The sequence below is a fragment of the Cinclus cinclus genome, chromosome 9 (genome assembly GCF_963662255.1).
Source record: "Cinclus cinclus chromosome 9, bCinCin1.1, whole genome shotgun sequence".
Lineage (NCBI taxonomy): Eukaryota > Metazoa > Chordata > Aves > Passeriformes > Cinclidae > Cinclus > Cinclus cinclus.
In genome coordinates, this window is record NC_085054.1 from 27,870,763 (window position 1) to 27,891,435 (window position 20,673).

A 20,673-nucleotide genomic window follows, 5' to 3' on the forward strand; every position below is an offset into this window, starting at 1 on the left:
AAAGTTTATATGCTTCTTGGAGAATTAAGAGCTTTAAAAACCTCAAGACTTAAGAGCACTGAAGGTGTCAATACATCAAATAATTTTCTACCCATTGTTATGCACACAGTGTGTTCTGTCTGGATTAAAGGAGGACATTAACGATCACAAACAGAGCAGTGACACAATTAATCACTAACGATAAATAATTAATTAGATTCTACAAGAGTATTAGTAACATTTCCAAACCACATCAGCTTCAGCCAAGTCAAACACAGCAATGGGAGCCATCAGAATCCAGCAGATCCAGCCTGGAGGCACAGGAATACTGACAGGAATGGGAGTTTTTTAAATCCAAAAGAAGATTTGCTGGGAGATCAATACAAAATTAAAAGCAGGCAAGCCAGACAGACAAAATCCAACTAAAAAACTCAACTGGACAAACAAAGTGGACGCGACACTTTACAAAGTCTATGAGAAGATATGTCCAAGAGAAAATACATCTCTTAAAGTTGATGCCAACCATTCTTTGCTCCCTCACTGCCCCTCCAGCAGCTCATTTTCCCTCAGAACCAAAATTATCTCAGCAAAGAATGTTTAAAAGACCAAGAGTAGAAAAAGAATGGAAAACCAGGATCTCATCACTGCAGGGGCACAAACAGAACTTCTTCTTTTTCTTGTAGATCAGGTTAGAATCCTTGGTTCTCCTGGGGAGATGCTTGGTTTTCCTGCAGACACCGTGGTGGACATTCCAACATCCAAACATGGCAGCAGACACAGCCAGACATGGGAAAAAAATAAGGGTTTTTTTTTTTTCCACTTGGAAATACATGTGTGAAACTGAAATGGCACAGACCTGTCTGCTGCCACTTCCAAATGGGCAATCCAGGCTCTGGTTTTCTAGTTTCCAAAGGTTTTGATGTGGGAAAAAGTCTAAGGAACAACGAGCCCTCAGAGTGGTACAGGCTGCACTTCTCAGTGGGATTGATTCAGTCAGAGCCTGCTCCTCCATTAGGAAATTCCAGCCAGCAAAGTAGTTTAATTGAAGTTTAAATGAAGTTTTAATAGAAGTTTAAAGAGTTAAAATGAAGTTCTGGTGACTGTCCACCGAAAAATTACCAGCACCATTGTTCAGGTTGGTCAAGCACATATATTTACACATATAATTCCCTGTGGGTTTGGGTTTTTTTTATTTTTGGACAATAATAGCTCAAATTTTCGGTTTTTGGGTGGAAAAGGTGAGTTTTCACATTATGTGAGTGCACTGAAGCCTTCCATTAAAAAAACCTGGAAGCTCCAATACCGTTATGAAGGGCAGAATGACATTTAAAGCTTCACGTGGTGCTGCAGAATTGCAAGAAATTATGCCAGCAAGAGACAGATGCACAACAATGGCATTAATAGCAGTTAATTAAAATTCTCTTACATGACTGCTTAGCATATTTGCTTTCTTAAAGGTTCTCATCCAGGGGGTGTCATAGGAAGCAGCTCCGTGGCCTCTCATGTGTTGTTTGAGGTACTCTGCCTACAACCAGCAGCAAGAAAGGAAGGTCAGAAAGGCAAAAAAATCCAGAATCCAAGCTTGAAGAGATGAGAAAGAACCAAGAGGATTGAGGTCCTGGCACAAGTCTCTTTTAAAGATACAAAGGAAAAAGAAAGTGGTTGAAGAAATCAAAGTGTCCGTTCAAAGGATGGAAAATAAGAGTCAGGTAAAAGCTGGTTCTGGTAAAGCCAATACCCAAAAAAGACAAAAAAGAACAGGGCAAACACTTCAGCTTCAGTATTTATGTCAGCATCATCTTTAAAAGGTTTTATATCTGCATTAACAACAGTAGGAAAGTTTAACAAAGAAATACAAATTTGTACTGGTACTCTTCCTTTCCATTTCCCCCCTAACTTGGGATTAATTTCAATTATAATCATGACATCACTCTGTAACTTAATTCCATGTCTCATTTCCCTCACAGCTTTGAGTTTCACCAAGTTTTCATTTTGCCCTTACCTGGCTGGTCAGTTTGGACACCTCTTTGGCCAGTTCAATGTCTGGACGTCCCAGCATGGTCACACCCACACCTGCTGCTCCACGCTTCTTATATTCAATCTAATAACAAAAAGAAATCCTTTAGGAGCCAGGAAACCCCCCTTTCATTATCCTACTGGATTTTGTAATTAAATTAATGCTAAAGGATTATACAGAAGGCTTAAAATCACTCACATTGCTGATTAATTTGGCAGCCTGAGTTGCTTTCTTAATATCTGGTCGATCTGCTATGGGTGTGTAGTGGAGTTTGGATTTGGCATCTTTCTTGTATTCGATCTAACCCATGGAAAAAGACAGAGGAAAGAAAATTAATGAGGTTTAACCACTAGGAATACACCAAGCAAGGACACAGCAACGTGAGAAAGTGCATGGGTTTGTTTTGGAAATCAATTCACAAGGCATGGATCTGGGAATCTAGTTTTGCAAGAAATAAATACGGGAAATTCTGCCTGTATTTGAAGGGATTTAAAAAAGTTATTAGATGTGATTTCCACCAGATTACTTGAAATCCTACAATGGGGTTTAAGTCCTACAAGGGGGTTTAATTACAAATCCCTTATTTCAGTGCAATTTCATAGTTGTAAATATTTGTACCTTTATCTTTTAAAATCACACCTGAGCATGGAGGCCGGGAGGAAATTCCGAAATACATAAACTCGGTTTTTTCCAGCTGAGTTTGCTTACACAACCTCCTAAATTAATGGGAAAAGAGGCAAACTTACTGTGCTCTGGTTTTTAGCAACTTCCATGGCATGTTTCACCTCAGGAGGTTCCAGCATGACAGAATAATTTGATTTACCTTTCTCCTTCACAAACTTCTTTTTGTAGTTTGTCTGCCAAGAACAACAAGGGCCACATGTGAGTTTTTTAACATCACACGGAGAGAAATGCCAGTAAAACTTGGAAAAAAAGCTCCTTGAAACTGCTGTAGGTGGATAAAGAGGAGTCACCTCATTCCCAAAATGTGTAGGGCTGCAGCTTTTGGGGTTGGGATTAGAAAAGCTCAGCTTTGGGGGTGATGAGCTGAGTCTGAGCTCACCTCACTGACGTTCTTGGTCACCTCCTTCACATGGACAGTGTCCCTGGTCTCGGGCAGGGTGGTGAAAGAGCCATGGGGCAGCTGCTTCTTGCTCTGCTCTTTGTACTTGTTCTGCCAGCACAGGGGAACACCAGGTAAAACCCAGCAGCTCCAGGATGGGATGGAATTCAATCAATCAATTAATAAATGGATTCTTACCTCAGACACCAGAGAGCTGACGTTCTTAGCCAGCAGGATCTGAGGGGTGTCTGGAACAACATGGTAAGTCCCACGGGATTTGTTGTGCTTCTCTTTGTATTTTATCTAGCAGGAAGGGAAGTGATCGGTTTGAATAATGTGCATTTTGTCTTCTGGCAGAATCAAAAGGAATTAGTACACTTGTGTTTGCTTGTTACTGCAGAATTTTGCAGAAAATCCCATATTTTGACATTTTACAACCCAATCCATACTAATATCAATCCTAATTCCAATGGTTCTCATTGGAATTTTTAAAATATACTGTTAGTAATTATTAAATATTTTTGTGTTATTATATTAAAGATATTTTGTGCTATTCCCACGTTTTCTCCAGTCACTTCCATTTCAATATCAGGAACGCAGAGATGCACCTGGGTGTAAGGTCCAGGGGTGCTCAGGCCATGTTAACTTCGATATTAATTTAATCCATGAACCAGGCCAGAGGATTTTACAGGACCAAATTTATTCTCAATTTATACAGTCAATTTGTTAATTAAATAAATCAAATAATGAAGTGAGACTGAGCACGACTGTTCGAAGCTTCGTTGTTAATCCAATTATATTTGCAACAGAACAGTTAAGCAGTGAGTAAAGTGCTAGTAGAGAACTTGGAGAGGAAAGATGTGTTCAGTGCTTACATCACTGGCCAGGATGGCATTATTTAAGGCCAACACTGTGTTTTTGTCATCTGTGACAGAGAGCTTGCACCCCTTGAGGAATTCCCGGTCCAGTTTGTATTCGTACTGCAGGAAGAAAAAAATAAAAGGTAAGTGAGTCTCTGATCTTCTCCAATTTTTAAAAAAATCTGAATAGGAGAGATGGGAAAAGGGAATATTCAGAGTATTCTGATTTTCTTACATCACTCTGCTGCAGAGAGGACTTGGCTGCTTGGACAAAGTCAGGCCTGTCAGCAATCAGGTGCCAGTGGGCTTTGGCTGCTTCATATTTCTTCTTATAATCCAGCTGTGTACAGGGAAAAACCAAACAGGAAGAGTTCATTGGAAATTGGGTACTTTGCACACACAACATACAGAGGCCAATTGTCTTCTGGTCTGTGAGAAGAGGTAAGAAAATATTTCTGCACCAGATGAGGGCATTTCTCTGGGTCAGGAACAGCCCAGTCACTGCAGATTTTCCACTGCTGAGTGGAGAAAGGAATATGAATGTGGAGAAGGGAATATGAAGGTGGAGAAGGGAATATGAAGGTAGAGAAGGGAATATGAATGTGGAAAAGGGAATATGAAGGTGGGGAAGGGAATATGAAGGTGGAGAAGGGAAGATGAAGGTGGAGAAGGGAATATGAAGGTGGAGAAGGGAATATGAAGGTGGAAAAGGGAATATGAAGGTGGGGAAGGGAATATGAAGGTGGAGAAGGGAAGATGAAGGTGGAGAAGGGAATATGAAGGACTGAAATATGTCCTGACTTTGGAGAAGGGGAGAGCTTTCAGATTCTTCTGCTGAAATGGGTGTTGGGCACCAGTAACAGAAAGCACAGGGAAGCTTTCCATGAAGCTTTGCTTTGTCTCCCACAGCATCATCCCATGGATTTCCTGGGACAGTTGTGTCTCTGCCAGGAAAACAGAGGACAGCTGGAAGAATGGGATGTGTGACATACAAGAACCTCAAGGACAACTCACCAGAGTGAGCACTTCAGCATGAAATAAATTAAACCACATTTTATTCCAGCAGCGTAAGGATTAGAAGTGATTCCCAAAAAAATCAGTGGAATTTAATTTATTGTGGAATAACTACTTGTGGAAATAATTCCTTGTGGCTTCCACTGCCAGTTCCCAACACCCTGCAGAATAAAATTAAAACATGAACAGGACAGAACTCACGTTGCTGTTCAGTTTGTAGGCATGCCTGGGAGTTTTGATGTGAACTGAATCTGCCACGACGTTGCAGCGAGATTTGCTCCTCTCATACATTTCTTTGTATTTCAACTAAAGAAAGACAAAGATGGAAAACTGTTTACAAAGATCAGCATCAACAGGAAAAGCATCCAAATAGGAAAAACCTAATTAAAGTTGCTCCTGTCCGGATAAAATCTTAATAGGAGGAAATGGCTGGAGGTGGCACTCAGAAAATCAGAGTCAGGGCTCTGGGCTGGTGATGAGGTGAGGGTTGGGCACACCTTGGATTTAATGGTCTTGGGGGACTTTTCCAACCTAAATAATTCTGGGATTCCATGAAAAATAAATTCTATAGATACAACTGGATATCAAGCACCTGCCTGAAGGAGGGTCTTCTCCAGCAGCACTTCTCTTGAAATAGAAAATGTGGCAGGTTTAACTCACCACGAGGTACAGATTAAAATCAAACTAAGATTAACAGATGGACCAAAATCTGTTCATGACCAGTGATTCTGAATACCTCTAGTTTTTTGCAGCCAAAAGAAATCCTTTGAAGAAAGTTATTTTCTGATAGTTACACTAACTGAAAACTCCTTCAGAGAATCTCAGCGCTCCGTTCGGAACTTTAAAAATGTCCTTCGATTCACATCTCTGTCTCTCAATGATCCAGTTTAGTATCTGGATAAAAACTGTTCTTTTTTTCCTCCTGGATTTACTACTTATGTAGAAATCCATGGAGCATCTGGATGAGATTCAGGCTACTCATTCTGACAGTACTACACTGAGTTTCAGAAGTTCTGTATCCTCATGGATACCTAAGGAACAACAAAACAAAGGACAGAGAAAGGGTAGGAGAAGGAATTAGGAGCAGGAATCCTAAATTCTGTGTTATTCTATCCACTCCCTCTTCCTTTCTCTCTCCTTCTTACTTTTCTCTTGCCCCAGAATCAAAATGTATTTATTTTAGATCAGAATATTTACCTTACATACTCACAGCATCCGTATAAGAAATTAATAAACACAGCAATACATGAATTATTTTATTCAAGACTCAAAAAAAAAAAAACCAAAAAAAACCCCAGAAAACAACCTTTCCAAATTAATGATTTAGAGATCACTTCCAGCTCATGACTTTTATTTCTAGTGAGGGATGGTTTGCCCCAGCAACAAAATGTTCCAAGAGCTCCAGAAGAAAACTCTGTGAAAAACTTCCTGAAAAACTGGGTTTTGAAAAAGCACTGAATGCAGATAGTTTTACAGGCCAGTATTTTCTAAGAAGGTGATGATCTTCACTGACAGCATTACATAGGAGTTCCAAACATTGGCTGTCAAGTTAAAAGGTGAATTTTTGTGTGGTTCTTATTTACTCACGTCGCTGATCCTGTCCTTGACCTTGCGCACGTGCAGCAGCATCGGCGTGTCCTGGATGGTGGTGTAGCCCTTGGGCTTGGCTTTGTTGTATTCCAGCTTGTAAATAATCTGAAGGGACAAAGTGGAGGTTGGATTATTTCTTGGAGTCCTCGGTGCCAGCTGGAAATTCCCTGGGGGTGATTATCCCACTCCAAAGGATCCACACTTACGTCACTGATCTGTTTGTTGACCTTTGTGGTGCGTAAATATTCTGGAGTATCCAGAACTGTGGTGTATTTGCCTTTCTTCTTCTCATAATCCTTCTTGTACTGAATCTGGAGATGGGGAAAGGCTCCAAGTTAATCACACAGAGCAGGACAAAACCTCTTCTAGAGGTGAGGTTATATCTCCAGATAAAATTGCAAAACCCTCCCACAAAGCCAAAGAAAGCAGAACATGCACCATGAGCTGAATTGTAAATCCCTTCCTTGCCTAGGAGGCTGCCTGTGTGTTGGTCTGATCAATTTTATGGTTATTTCAAGCTAAAATCTCCAGCACTGACCTAAAAAAATCAATCCTTGCAGACCAGAGACTTCTAAATTTCATTTTAAAATATTCATATCCAGTTGAAACTTGGATTTGGTGATCTTGGAGGTCTTTTCCAACCTTAATGATTCTGTGATCAGAGTGAAATGTAAATAATCTCACACAGCAGGAGATAAAAACATTATCAAATATATCACAATACCAGGATATTTTCAAGGCTCTGGCAGCAGGATTTGTGCCTTGGTAATGATTTTCTTAAAGATCACCTTGCCCTGCTCAGGTTTCTAAACCTTTTTTCACAGAGTTCAGTGAGAATAGGTTCATCAAGGATGGGAATTTATTGTAGGCAGCCTCAAGGCAACTGGAAAAGGTTAGAACACATTTTTTAAATAAAGAATTTTCATGCTTAACCCTTTATCAGAAAATAAAACCATGCATTTGAAATGGGACTTCGACAGACAAAATATGAAAAATGATGAACAAATAATCAATGGTAACACAAAGTGAACTTGGGGGGGACATGCAGGTCAGACACTTCTTTTTTTTTTTTAATTCAAACATACTCAAAGTTACCTGCAAGGAGGTTTTAGTGAAAGAATAGAAATCCACAGAAAAATGGAACAAAAATGTCTGAAAAACCTTCAGTAATTTATTACTGAAGACTGTCACTATTGGCATGGGCAGCAACAAAGAATTACAATTCCCTCTGACAGAATTGTTTTCCACTGTTGCATTTCCAGTCTATCATTTATCTTCCAATTCACTATCAGGAATGATTTTTCCCCCTGCAGAGGGTGAACTGACTGCCAGGAGCTGTGATTTCAGAGCAGAAATAACTGCTCTGTGTCTGACACCATTCTGGGCACTGTGGGAGATAAATGTTGGAATCTCCCTGGCAAATCCATCATGCTCTTCCTGATTTAAGGATCTGGGGTTATCAAAAGTGGCCAGGCCAAGAAATGGTGTCAGAATGAGAGCTGGGTTAGGGAGATATCAGGAAGAGCTAACATCCAATATCTGAAATATATGGAATTTTTTTATATATATAAATATGTGCAATCCATACCAATTGTTTATAATGAAAGAAGGAAATGGGGACAAGCTCAGCCTGAGCTGAGTGATGTCCAAATGAGCAAATACTGTTTCAGATATTCAGTTTATTTTCTCACAGCCAGCATTAAGCACATTGAGGGAGCTTTGGGAAGTCCATGGAAATAGAGGGAGCAGTAAAAATGCTAAGTCCAAGCAGCTACAGTGGGTATCTAAGTTGTCCTAGAGCAGCAGCTCTGCAGATTACCTGGCTCCACAGGTATGTGTTGTAGAGTGCTGTCAGCATATCTGGCCTCAGAATTTCATTGCATCCGTGCTGCAGGAGCATCTTGGCAAAGGATTTATAGCTTTTCTGTCCATGCAAATGGCAACCAAGGACAAGAGAGACCCATGAACAACATGAACAGTGACACAGCTCTAGATCCCAGGCACTTGGAGAGTGGAGAGATTTAGGCAAGGTGATGTATGTATTCATCCACATGTGCATACAATTCACATCTGAATATTTAGCACTGCCAAGATTAAATATTAACAAATTTTCCTGCTCTCACATTAAGGAAATGATGAATTTTTTGGGGGGAGATGAGAGTAAATTAGAGATTAAGGTAAATATATCCTTGTAGCTTTATCTAGAAATGAGTAAAACAATTTGAAAAGAGAGGAAATTAAACAATAAACGCTTGATCCTGCTTTATTTTTTTTTTTTTTAAACCTCAGCAATGACTTCAAGAAGGATGGGACTCCCGATGTCCATTGATGCACAACAATGGAAGTACATACAGGACAGATGGACAGAGCAGCTCACACAAAAAGTGGCTCCTTTTTGGGTGGCAGGATGGAGACTGAGTGACCGGATGAAGAAACATCAGGGTACCACAGTGCTGTGACACTGCTGGGTGTGGAGGTGGCACACAGAGCTGCTCCAGGTGCCCCCACAGTACCTGACTGCTCAGAGTGCTGCCCCACTTGGCCAGCAGATTCCTGGGATCATCCACAATAACGCTGTACCTATCTTTGAGCTTCTCATAGGCTGCTTTATATAATTTCTGCTCAGAATGGCACAATACAGTGTAATAAGAGAGAGTTAAGATATAGGGAGATCACTGGTGTAAGCTCTTTAAAGGCTGGGGTTGAAGGTCATGTTCAAAAGAGAAAAATTAATTAAAAATCAAAACAAAACAAAAAACCAAACAGAAAAAAAACCCAAAACAAAAAAAAAAAAACAAAAAAGACAAAACACAACAAAAAAGCCCCAACAAAAAAACCCCAACAAAAAAACTCAAAACAAAAAAAACAATCCAACCCAAACCAAACAAAAAAACAACAAAATAACCTCAAAAAAACAAATCAACCAAAAAACCCCCAAAAAACAAAAAAACCCAACAAACTAAAAAAAACCCAACCCCAAACCAAGGCCCCCCCCCCCCCCCCCCAAAAAAATAGGGAGAATATTTCCAACTTCTATATTTCTATATTGCTCCCATATTGCATTTCCATATTGCTTATGGAGGGCCTACAACTCAAGGATGTCTCTATTCCATCCCTTCAATAAGCAATTTTATGACTGAATTTCTTCATGAAAAGTAACTGCAGAAGCAACCCTGTGCTGTAGATTCCTGAGTTGAGTCCAAAGAAAACACAACGAGATGTTATTGAAAAAAACATCACTTATATAACAGAAGATATTTAGGCAAGTTCATTTCAATATATGGAGCTCCCATTGGCAACATTTTACCCATTTATGTTTCTGATATTGATTTTTTTCCTTCTTTGCTCTATGAACAATAATAAGACTGAACAATCTTGATTAAAATTCTGGTATTTGTTGTGAAACAACTTTTCTTACCTAGAATAGCTAACACAGTAATAAACTTACTGACAGGTAATGATACAACACAATGGCTGGTGAAAAAGAATGAAATATTAAGATATAAACTTAATATCTGCTTCTTTAATGAAAAGCATCAGATTTTGATGTGCTATTTTTGATGTGTTATTCCAACTCCAAGCTGATGGGAATCATCCTGAACATGATATTTTCCATGGAGTTTGTCCTGGGGTGTAGAGCACTATTCCTACGAACCCCAGGAGTGATTTGAATTTTAAACCCAGGGGTGCTTATTAATTATTAGGTTGTGTCAATTGTTTCTTTAGCACTACAGGAGGAAAATAAGAAAAAATTGAGTTGTAGAGTAGAAAAGTTGTAGAGAGAAAAGTAGAAAAATTTGTAGAAAAATTTGTAGAGAGAAAAATTACAGGCAAAGTCACTGAAATTAAACGAGCTGTGGCAATTTCAGACACAGCCCTGTCTTCCTAATACCAATAAAGATTTGATCATGTTCTAGCAGAGCAATTGGAATTCTCTCCACACCTTCCTGAGATGGAAACCAACACTCAGGGTTACTGTAACAGCAGCATTATTAAAGTCAGCAAAGGAAAAGCTCCTTTGCCATGAAAAATGAATGAACAGGGGTGGGGATTTCACTTCCTGGGCTTCTGCAAACCTAATATTCAGAAATTCAGACAACAATCTTGTCTTTCGTGACTTCAGTCTGATCTTAAAGCATCTTTAAGTCTGATTATAAGGAAGGACAACCTCCAGTTCTGTATTTACTCACAGACCAGCTACTACAGCCTGAGCCTACAGAAATCTTTACTTACCATATCCATCAGCTGAGTTGCATATTTAAAATGTTCATTGCTTGGAGAGTCAGCCACGTACTTGAACTTGGACTTGGTCTTCTCAAAATTCTCCTTGTACTTACACTGGAGCCGAAGGAAAGCAAACACACAAAACCCACCCCGTGTTAGTCCAAAGAAGAAGTGATTTTAGAGAGAATTCAAGGCAAAAAAAAAAAAAGTGGAATTATTGCATTTGTGAGTTTAACTTTTCTACCAACAACAAATTGCTGTTAATGGACAGCAAATTAATTCAGCAACAATTCAGAGTGTTTCACTCACCCCACTGTAGAGCACTTTATTCTTTTCTGCCAGGACAAAACTTGGAGTATCCCACACATAGCAGCCAGTTCCTTTGAGCCATTCCAGGTCTTCCTTGTATTTAACCTTTAGAAAAGAAGTAAAAATATTCACTTTTAAGCAGATAATCAGCGCTGAAATGAACCTCAGCACAAGCTGTGGCAAAGAGAGTTACATCCATTAGAAAATAAATCAGTTTCTCCTATTTTTGTGATGGACTCAGTTTATTCACACACATAAGCTGCTATTAGCTGTGCTGTAAATCACAAATAATGTACAGGTAAGGGTTATTGTGTATGTACAGAAATACACAATTAAAGGCTGTTACAGGGCTAAACAAATCTAAGCAAATACAACTGAAATTAATTAAGACTGTTAATTTGGCAAGGGAATGTGCTGCAGCTTTAACCATGATTCTCTCAGTTCCCAGACCTGCCAAAGCAAATTGTAAATCACTGAACAATTTCAGCTTCTTTCCCTTTGTTGAGAAAGAGGTTTGGGTTCATTCTGGAAAGCATTTTTCTGCACGCAGGAGCTGCTGGAACTCACATCACTGATGGCATCCGTGACCAGGCGGTGGTGGAAGTGCTCGGGCCGGTCTGGGATAGATCTCCAGATTCCCAGCTGGCTCATGTAATTCTCCTTATATTTCACCTACAGAGACAATGGAAGAATTAAGTAAGAGAACACTCCAGAACATACAGTAGTTCTGTTTTTTTGGGTTTTATTCCCCCTGAAATAGCAGAACTAAAAGAGTGGAAATGAGATTAGTTTGCAACATCAACAGCAATCAATATTTCAGAGAAAGACAGAAATCAACACTGATCATGCTGATATTTTCCTAATTATTTGACATACTGGGATGGAACAAAAGGCTCAGTGGCCTATTTTAGGTTGTTAAGGAAAGAAGATGCTGTACATACACTGCTGATGTCATCAGTGACCTTCCTGTGGTAGACAATGTCCAGAGCATCCTTCACCGTGTGGTATTTGCCCTTGGTGTTCTCAAAGGCTTCTTTGTAGCGCAGCTGGGAAGGAAAAAAAAAAAAAAACACAAAAGAAGGGATTAATGTGCCAGGAATTGTTTCAGTTCAATTTCTCACTTCTCAGGAATGACATCCAGGGATATGTTGCTGTCTGACATACCAATGTAAGCCCTGAGGAATTTTTGGAGGCTGCAATTTCCTACAATCAGTTGTAATTTTACTGAGACTTGTGGTGAAAATTACAGAGCATTTCACCCAATTCACTTTCAGACTGAGGAAAAAACATCCCTGCATCACAGGAGTGTTCTCTAGGATAGCACAGGTGCCTCCTCTGGCATAAAAATCTACTTTTCCCTTCTTCCCTGCCCTCCCCTAGGAGCAGGAAGATCATCCCAGTGTGTGGAGAAAGACATTCTCTGCCCGTGCGCAGAAGAGCTGGGATGCTCCTTGGCAGTATTTTAAAATCACATTAAATAAAACCTAGAACAAAGCACCAGCCCTGCACACATCCTTTCACATCCTGCTGGTTCTGAAATATATGGAAAAAGCTCTCACAAATGAACATTTTTAAATTGCCTTAAATCACAAATAACTATTCCACGCTTGAAAAAATCGATTTCACCTTAACAACCTCCTGTGCAGCAACTCAGGTAATTTTTCTCTTTAATCTACTTCTGAATTAAAAAATGAACACATTCCCAGTGACAGGGCAGTTTACTTCTAACACAAAACTGAGATGAAAAAGCTGATCAAAGTTATTCTGTCCTGGCCCCAGCATCAATCACCAGTCTGCTCTATTTGGAGAGTTGATGTGTAAGCAAATTATTTTAAATCTGGTTTTCTTTTGTTGCACAGCCACACTTCAGTGCAATGGGAAATGAAAATGAATTATAAAAATTGGAAAAAAAAAAGGCACTGCAGTGGAATCAAATCAAAATTTGATAATGTTCCTAATTTCAAATGGAAATGGACATGCAAATAAAGAGGCTCCTTTGATGGGAGCACTGAGATATTCTGTGCTTTGCATGTTTGTTCCCCACTGATCTTTTTCCTGTTCTTTTCATGGAAAATCCAAGGAAAAGCAGCAGTGGGGTGTTCCTGGAGTACTCACATCACTGGCATTCAGGTAGGCTCTCTTGGCTCTGATCAGCACTGGGGTATCAGGGACAGGGGTGTATTTGTCCTTCATCTTCTCATACTGGGTTTTGTACTTTTTCTAAGACGGACAACAAAAGGAAAGAGTCATCATTACAATTTTAGAAGTATTTGCCTATCTGCAAAAAAATGCTTGTTTTATCAAATCCTAGAACATTTTCAGAATGTTTTATTTTGCCAGAACTTACAAAGGAAATGTGGAACTAAAGTATAAGAGAGATAAAAATAAACGAAGGCTAAACACATTTGAGCCTTGAAATTACCAGTAAAATTAGAAAGAAAACTTCTAAAGAGTTCAGCAGAGTGGCAACAAATCAGAAAAGAAGATTTTACCTCACTGATCATGTCCTTGACATTCCTGGCATGTGTAAAGGCTTGAGTCTGGCCATCAGCATGATGGTGGGGTCTCTCCTTCGTGGCAAGTTCCACGTACAAGTACTGCAGCAAGAAAGAAGAAAATAATCAAAAAACCCCCACACTTCTACTAAATTCTACCTTATGTCTCTGGAAAAAAGCTGTAAATTCACACTATAGACATGACCACCAATTTCTAGGAATCCTACACTGCTTCAAAATGGCCTGGAAAGCTTTTGCTGTAATTTAACAATATATTAAGAAGGATTCCTTTATTGATTTTTATATCAGCACGATTTTTTCACCTGGCTCTGTATTTTCTGTCCTGTCTTGGCTCTTATGAAGTCAGGTGTATCAAGGATGGAAGTGTATTTTGTCTTCAGCTCATTGCCAGCAGCTCTGTAAACCAGCTGGAAAAAGACAGGTCCAGGAATTATTTCTTCTGCTATTATTCAGAAGGTGCAAAATCACAGCTTTGCTATTATAACATCTCATCTATTCCAGTAAAACACAGGGAGGGGTTAATTACAGCTACAAAATTGTGCAGGAATAACAGAATTTACCTCGCTCAGATGAGTTTTTAGCTCCTGCACTGCTCTGTATCCAGGAGTATCTAACACCACCTTGAATTTAGGCCACATTTTCTTAGCAGTGCTTGTGTAGATATAATTAGACTGAAAAGGAAAAGCAATAGCAATATTAATAAAGGAAATTTTACAGTGCAACCCAATAGTGTTTTGAAACAAGGAATTGGCTGCACAGCACAAAATTCTCTCATTCTTTGCTCATTTTCCTGGGCTTCACTTCCTGAATGCACAGAAATAAATCCATTGTTGTCAAGCTCAGTTCCCAGAGGAAAAGTCTTACCCAGAGCTTGCGGAGCTCACGGGCACGGACCATGTCAGGAGTGTCATACAGGAAACAACCCAAGCCCTTCAACCACCTCAGGTCCTCTTTGTATTTAATCTACGAGAGAAATTAAAATCAACAGTCGACTTTTGGGAACATTTCAATCATCAGTCCTTAAACACAGAGATAAAAAGCATTATTTTTTTGTTGTTGTTCCAGAATAGAAAGGAAGTGAGAGAAACCCGATGTCACTCTGAGCAGAGAGGTTTTGGAGCTCTGAGCAGGTGTGTGAGCAGCAGCTGCTTACGTCACTGGTGATGTCCCCAACGTAGCGACAGTGCAGCACATGAGGGGTGTAGGGCAGGGAGATCAGGTGGCCCTGCATCTTGAAGAAATCTGACTTGTAGATCAGCTGGAAAGCAAGGAACAGAACAGCATTTCACGTGTTTGGACGTGGAATAATCTCAGTTTCTTCAGTTGTTCTGTTAGGAGGGCACCTACATCACTGACGGCCTCCTGGGTGGCTCTGACTTGGCGGATTTCGGGCGTGTCGGGGGTGGTGTGGATCTTGTCCTTGTTCTTGTGGTACGTTGCCCTGTACAGCCTCTGTCACAAGAGACAACATTCTGCATTTTAACACAGCTCAGAACCTTGAAATGGCAAAGAGGCTCAGCACAGCGTAAGCACTTCTTACACAAACTGCTATTTTCAATCCAGGCAAAGATTTTCCATTAATTGTTTTTGATAAATTCTGGAAATCTCAGACTCTAATCCTGAAAACATGTAAATACATTTGATTAATTTCCACGCTATTAAAGCCCATGATCAAAGAAGTGAGTAAATATACATAAAACCTAAAACTATTGTGACCCAATTTTATATAATAATTTCTATGCAACTTTAATCACTGCTAATAAAATTAGGCTGCACTTTTTTATTATGGTAACAGTTTCAACCTGGATCAATGATTCCTCATCATTCTTGATGGATACTTCTCTAAATAACTAAAAAAGCCTCAAACAAGAGGGATTCTACAACTTGCCAGTCAACGTACTCTCATTATGCATATTTCGGGCACTGCATACACAACTGAAAGCAAATACATGTATTTACTGTACCTCATTAATGACTTGATTGACTTTCCTCACATTTTCAAAGCAAACATCTTTAGGTCCCAGAGTGTAGCCCTTGGCTTTCATGTGCTCATAGGCTTCTTTATATTTCAGCTATAAGAAATACAAAAACACACAGAAACTAAATTTGATTATGGATGTGGCTACACTGCAGCTCTGACAGCAATTTATGCTGTAAAAAGGAGCCAAGCATTTCCTACCCAGATCAAATCTGGGATTTGGAACATCAGAGCAGCCTTTTCCCACTGGATCCCAGAGGAAAACCAGACCCTTCCACATCATCACTGGAGCTTTGGAGGAAACCTGCACCTTCCCCAGGAGCACTGCTCCAACAGAAGCACATCTGTCACTGCAGGAGGATGCAGCCACCATTTAATGGGACTGCTCCAACACCCTGAGTGACTGACGGGGGCAGCTTGGATTCTCACTCTGACAGTAATTTGGGTTTGTTTCTTGTAATACTGTATTTTTATTTTAATTTTTCATAGTAAAGAACTGTTATTCCCATATCTTTGCCTGAGAGCCCCTTAATTTCAAAATTATAATAATTTGGAGAGATGTGGTTTACATTTTCCATTTCAAGGAGAGGCTCCTGCCTTTCTCAGCAGACACCTGTCTTTCCAACCAAGACAACTCCCATGGTGTAGAAGGGTTTAGTGCCTGACTTACATCACTGCCGATGTGCTGGACGTGTTTGGCATGCTGGAAGTTCGGGGTGTCCGTGGGAAGGCTGTACCCAGTGGGCAGAGCATTCACACCAGCCCAGCGATACAAATTCTGCAAGAGGGAGAGAGAGACTGTGTACCAACGCCAGCAATACTGGAGGGGAAAATCCCGCAACCTCAGAAATCTCTTAACCACAAGTGGTAAAATATTTCCCCCATCTCTGCATTAAAATGCACTTTTATAGCTCAAATGAGGGTATTTTCCCACTTTCATTTCAGAGCAGTGGCATGCAGCTTCACCTGAAAAGCTAAAACCAGACAATTTGGTTTTTCAGCATCACAAATGCTGTGGAGCCCAAAGTTTTTGACTTACCTCACTCTGTATTTTGTTTGCATTATATGCCCGCTCCAAATCTATTGTTTTATCAGTAGGGATCATCTTGCCTTGGACATTCTTCTTGTAATCACCACGATAGACTGCCTGGGAAAGAGAAAAAGTCATCGTCACGTTCTCTCACAGGATGTTTTGTTTGCATACAATGGGAATTGTTCCTAAAAAACTGGATTAAAGTATTTTGGCTTCAGACAATTAATGATTTTAGTGATTGTGTCTGCAATAAGGTGTAGATAATCAACAATGATTGAAATTATATTATTAAAAACATATTAAAAGTCATAGTTCTAAAGCTGGTGAGGTTACAGCATTTGGAATATTGGCTGGAAGGTGAGAGAAACATTTACCTCACTTAAATTCAAGGCACTGATCACATTCTGGACGTAGACAGGAGTGTCCATGACCACAGTGAAGTCCTTCTTCATTTTTTCTGCTTTAGATTTATACTTAATCTGCAGAGAGAAAGCAAGAGCTCTAATTACTAATGCTAGCAACTGTTAATTTCATTTATTGTATTATCACATTTACTCTTCTTACTATTTATTTCATCACTGAGCTATTTTATTTGTGAACCACCATTGAAACAGAAAGTATATTGGAACTATGGCTTGTTATTTATTGACTCCTTCAATCAAGAAGGATAAATAACATTTTCCAGAACTACACCTGGAGTGGAATAAACCCACAGTGGAGTGAAAAAGAAGACTAAGAAGCAAACCCAGAGTTACCCACTCACATCACTGCGAAGGTCATAGGCTTGCTTGGCATGGAGGATTTCAGGAGTGTCCCAGACAAAACAGCCAATGCCCTTCAACCAGTTCAGATCGTCCTTGTAGATCACCTAAGGAAGAAGAGAAGGAACCTGTAAGAATTCCATCAGGATCTCATCCCTTATTTTTAAATTGCTCCAAAATACAACTGTCAAATGGTGGCAAGGAAGGTTTTTGCTACTTTGTTTTGGGTTTTTGTTGTTGTTGTTTGAGAAAATCAAAACAATTCCTTCTGGAATTCAAATAATTTTTGTTCTATTTCCTTCAATTTTGGCAATAAATTTAGAAACCAATGATTTTTTTAGAAAAAACTACCTGCACATCCTACTGGGCACTGATTTACTGCCCAATCCTACTCCTGGGCTGACCTGGTCATGGCAAGTGTGTAGAAGCTCTGTCCAACCAGGACTTTCTCAGACTTCCAAAGTTTCCATGCCTCATGCAACCAGCTAAAGGACAATTTCCAGGCAGAGTAGAACTGTAATGTTATGACCCAAATGCCTACACTACGAACACTGAAATTACTGAAATTGTTGCACAGAGGTTGTAGATTCACCATCCCTGGAAGTGTCCCAGGCCCGGCTGGACAGGGCTTGGATCAACCTGGGATAGTGGGAGGTGTCCCATGGCAGGCAGTGGAACTGGATGAGCTTTAAGATCCTTTCCAACCCAAACCATTCTGGGATTTTCTGATTCTGTTCAACTCAGCCCCATCTCAACAACCCATTTATTGCCAAATGTCACAAAAATCAAGTGGCAACCTCCAGCGACATTTTTGCTGAATCATTTCCTCCAACAGAGCCCAAATGAAGGAATGTTCTCACAAGTGAGCCAGGAACAAGAGATTTGGGGACTTACATCACTGACTTGGTCAGTGACTCTTCGCACGTGGGTGTTGACCTGCAGGTCTGGCAGACAGAGCCACTCATGGAGCCGTGTGCGATAATCGACCTCACTGATCTTCTTCTGGGCATCCTTGGCTGAGATGATGTCCACCATGTCAGGCACAATGTGCACCTTGGCTTTGGTCTTCTCATAGGCTTCTTTGTACAGGCGCTGTGGAATTAAAGCAGTGTTTTAGTAAAGCTGAAGCACAAATTGTTGATCAGTTTGGAGGAAATCTTGCTGTTTTCGTGGGATGTCAGTGGGAGAGCGATCACTTTGGCTCTCACTAAAATTTACATCTGGCCTGCTCTAAAAGTAATTTGCAAAACCTCAGCAAGGGAGGTAAAATGTGAATTGTTCAATTTTCATTGAGCTGATGAGTTAGAAGGAGGCAGATAATTATTTCACCCCTATTACACTAAAGTTTTGGCCATGCAGGCAATGCAGTAATTGAATTAAAACTTAAATTTATGGTTGCATTCTAGAATTTAGCAAATGCTGCACGCTGCCAAATGCACAGGGAATGGGATGTCTGGATCAAGACATGGGGATTCTTTGAGTGGCTGCTTCTGAGACAAGCATGGCTTGATCAGGTAAACACACATCCAGAACCAACACTTACATCAATGTTGAGCTTCCCAACTCTGAGGCACCTTTCTGTATTGGGATCATCCTCAACACCTCTGGGGAGGGTGTACAGGGCTTTGAACTTGTCATACTCCTCACGGTATTTGACCTGAGCACAAGCAAAGACATGCAGCAATTAACTCATTCCAACGAGTCAGTTGTAGTTTTAGAACAAAATTCATCATTGTTAATCAAAAAATTTGAGGCCAACAAGTAGAGAAAGGCTTTAAAGCAGGGTTTTAGCTTTTTGGTTTTTTCTTAAATGGCAAAGAAACCACATCATAACAATCAGGTTGTAAAGCAACAGCAGACTAGAGGATTTTAAAAATAAATAGATGCAGAATAAGGCACTTATTTATTGTTCCAGCTGTTTCATTCAAAGAGATCTGTGGAGTGGTGTCTCTTAATTCTAACTTCAATAAAGCATGTTTTCTGTACTTAGTCAGCATCATTTAAAGATTTTGGTAGCTTTTCTGACCTGGATGCTCATGAAACTTAGACTAGAAAAACCCTAACATTTTCAGTTTGGATTAATATAAAAACTGACTTTTTTTTTTCAATGACAAGAAGCCACAAAGGACTGCTACCCAAATGACTATCTGAGAAAAATCATTATCTACAGATCCATATTACATCTCAATTAAAAAGGGAAGGTAAATTAAAGTTAAAAAAATATTTGTATCTATAGTAGATGCAAGGCATAAAGGATTTCACTGTTAGAATTGATGATATCATTAAATAAAAATAAATTCACTTACAGTGCTTGCATTGTGCTTCAGTTCTTTGGCACGTGCCAAGGCTACAGCATCTGAGGGCAGTGCATAGCTGGTGGCCTTCACTTTATCCCAGGCCTTCTTGTAGAGGTTCTGTGGGGAAACAGAAATTTTGTGTGAGTGGAAAATTGATTCTTGTAAATCATTTTCAACAACCAATAGAAATCAAAAGCCCTTTTGCTTTTATTTGGATACCACATAGTAAAGTATTGTAAAGAATATATTAAGTGATAATACCAAGTGCATGTAAAGGGTGATAAAAATCCTTTCTAACTATTCATGTCTGTTCTCATATGAGGTTCTAATTTTGTTCAGGGGTAATTTTATTCAGGGAATCCATTTATTAGTCCAGGTGTTTCGCCAAGACTGGCGTTACAGGTGGAAAACATGGCCCTTGCCTGAAATACAACATCCCCCCAAGCTCAAGCAGTGCAGAGGGCCAGCATTCACTTTGAGAAGCTCCTGGTTTGGGTGTTTATCTTCAAACAATGTGAACAAACAAAATAAAACAAAAACCCCACATAAAAGGTCCTTAAGAGGAAAACAAAACATTGTGTATAAACACTTACATCACTGTAGAGATGTTTCAAACTCTGAACTCTTTCTGAATCCACTGTCTCAGTCACAGTTGTGTACTTGTCCTTAGTCTTATGGAATTCCTCCTTGTATTTCACCTGGAAGATGAAGGCTGGGATTAGTGAATTGTTTCGATGCTCAGAAGGACAATCCTGAGCAGAAAAGGTGGGGATTCACCTCACTGGCATTGGCAGCACTTTGCAGAGCAGTCACATAGACAGGGGTGTCTGTAACCACACTGAAGTTCTGGAAGTTCTCCTTCCCTGCAGAGGTGTATTTTATCTAAGGACACAAAACCAACAAAACACTTGTTAGTGCTGAAAATGACGTGGAAATCCCCTTCCAGCTTCCTTTAAAATCACATCTGGACAGCTGAAATCAAAGATCACAGCTCAGTGAATATCAACTCTGAAAGTGACAGGTCACAAAATA

General features: G+C 39.8%; 1 protein-coding gene across 1 annotated transcript in view; it reads right to left on the reverse strand.

Annotated features, from left to right (window-relative positions):
• Positions 1 to 20,673, reverse strand: part of NEB (nebulin) — a 98,105-nt gene that overhangs the window by 25,794 nt on the left and 51,638 nt on the right. The window contains exons 83-114 of the mRNA XM_062498733.1: positions 20,419 to 20,523; positions 20,235 to 20,339; positions 19,651 to 19,758; positions 18,888 to 19,001; positions 18,239 to 18,436; positions 17,347 to 17,451; positions 16,958 to 17,062; positions 16,590 to 16,697; positions 16,221 to 16,328; positions 15,537 to 15,644; positions 14,920 to 15,024; positions 14,726 to 14,830; positions 14,437 to 14,535; positions 14,133 to 14,243; positions 13,875 to 13,979; positions 13,549 to 13,653; positions 13,172 to 13,276; positions 11,998 to 12,102; positions 11,624 to 11,728; positions 11,057 to 11,161; positions 10,757 to 10,861; positions 9,037 to 9,141; positions 6,730 to 6,834; positions 6,521 to 6,628; positions 5,135 to 5,239; positions 4,155 to 4,259; positions 3,935 to 4,039; positions 3,258 to 3,362; positions 3,060 to 3,170; positions 2,743 to 2,853; positions 2,195 to 2,296; positions 1,982 to 2,080 (exon numbers count right to left, since the gene is read on the reverse strand). Of these exons, the coding sequence (XP_062354717.1) occupies positions 1,982 to 2,080; positions 2,195 to 2,296; positions 2,743 to 2,853; positions 3,060 to 3,170; positions 3,258 to 3,362; positions 3,935 to 4,039; positions 4,155 to 4,259; positions 5,135 to 5,239; positions 6,521 to 6,628; positions 6,730 to 6,834; positions 9,037 to 9,141; positions 10,757 to 10,861; positions 11,057 to 11,161; positions 11,624 to 11,728; positions 11,998 to 12,102; positions 13,172 to 13,276; positions 13,549 to 13,653; positions 13,875 to 13,979; positions 14,133 to 14,243; positions 14,437 to 14,535; positions 14,726 to 14,830; positions 14,920 to 15,024; positions 15,537 to 15,644; positions 16,221 to 16,328; positions 16,590 to 16,697; positions 16,958 to 17,062; positions 17,347 to 17,451; positions 18,239 to 18,436; positions 18,888 to 19,001; positions 19,651 to 19,758; positions 20,235 to 20,339; positions 20,419 to 20,523 (3,480 nt within the window). The remainder of the gene's footprint in view (positions 1 to 1,981; positions 2,081 to 2,194; positions 2,297 to 2,742; positions 2,854 to 3,059; positions 3,171 to 3,257; positions 3,363 to 3,934; positions 4,040 to 4,154; positions 4,260 to 5,134; positions 5,240 to 6,520; positions 6,629 to 6,729; positions 6,835 to 9,036; positions 9,142 to 10,756; positions 10,862 to 11,056; positions 11,162 to 11,623; positions 11,729 to 11,997; positions 12,103 to 13,171; positions 13,277 to 13,548; positions 13,654 to 13,874; positions 13,980 to 14,132; positions 14,244 to 14,436; positions 14,536 to 14,725; positions 14,831 to 14,919; positions 15,025 to 15,536; positions 15,645 to 16,220; positions 16,329 to 16,589; positions 16,698 to 16,957; positions 17,063 to 17,346; positions 17,452 to 18,238; positions 18,437 to 18,887; positions 19,002 to 19,650; positions 19,759 to 20,234; positions 20,340 to 20,418; positions 20,524 to 20,673) is intronic.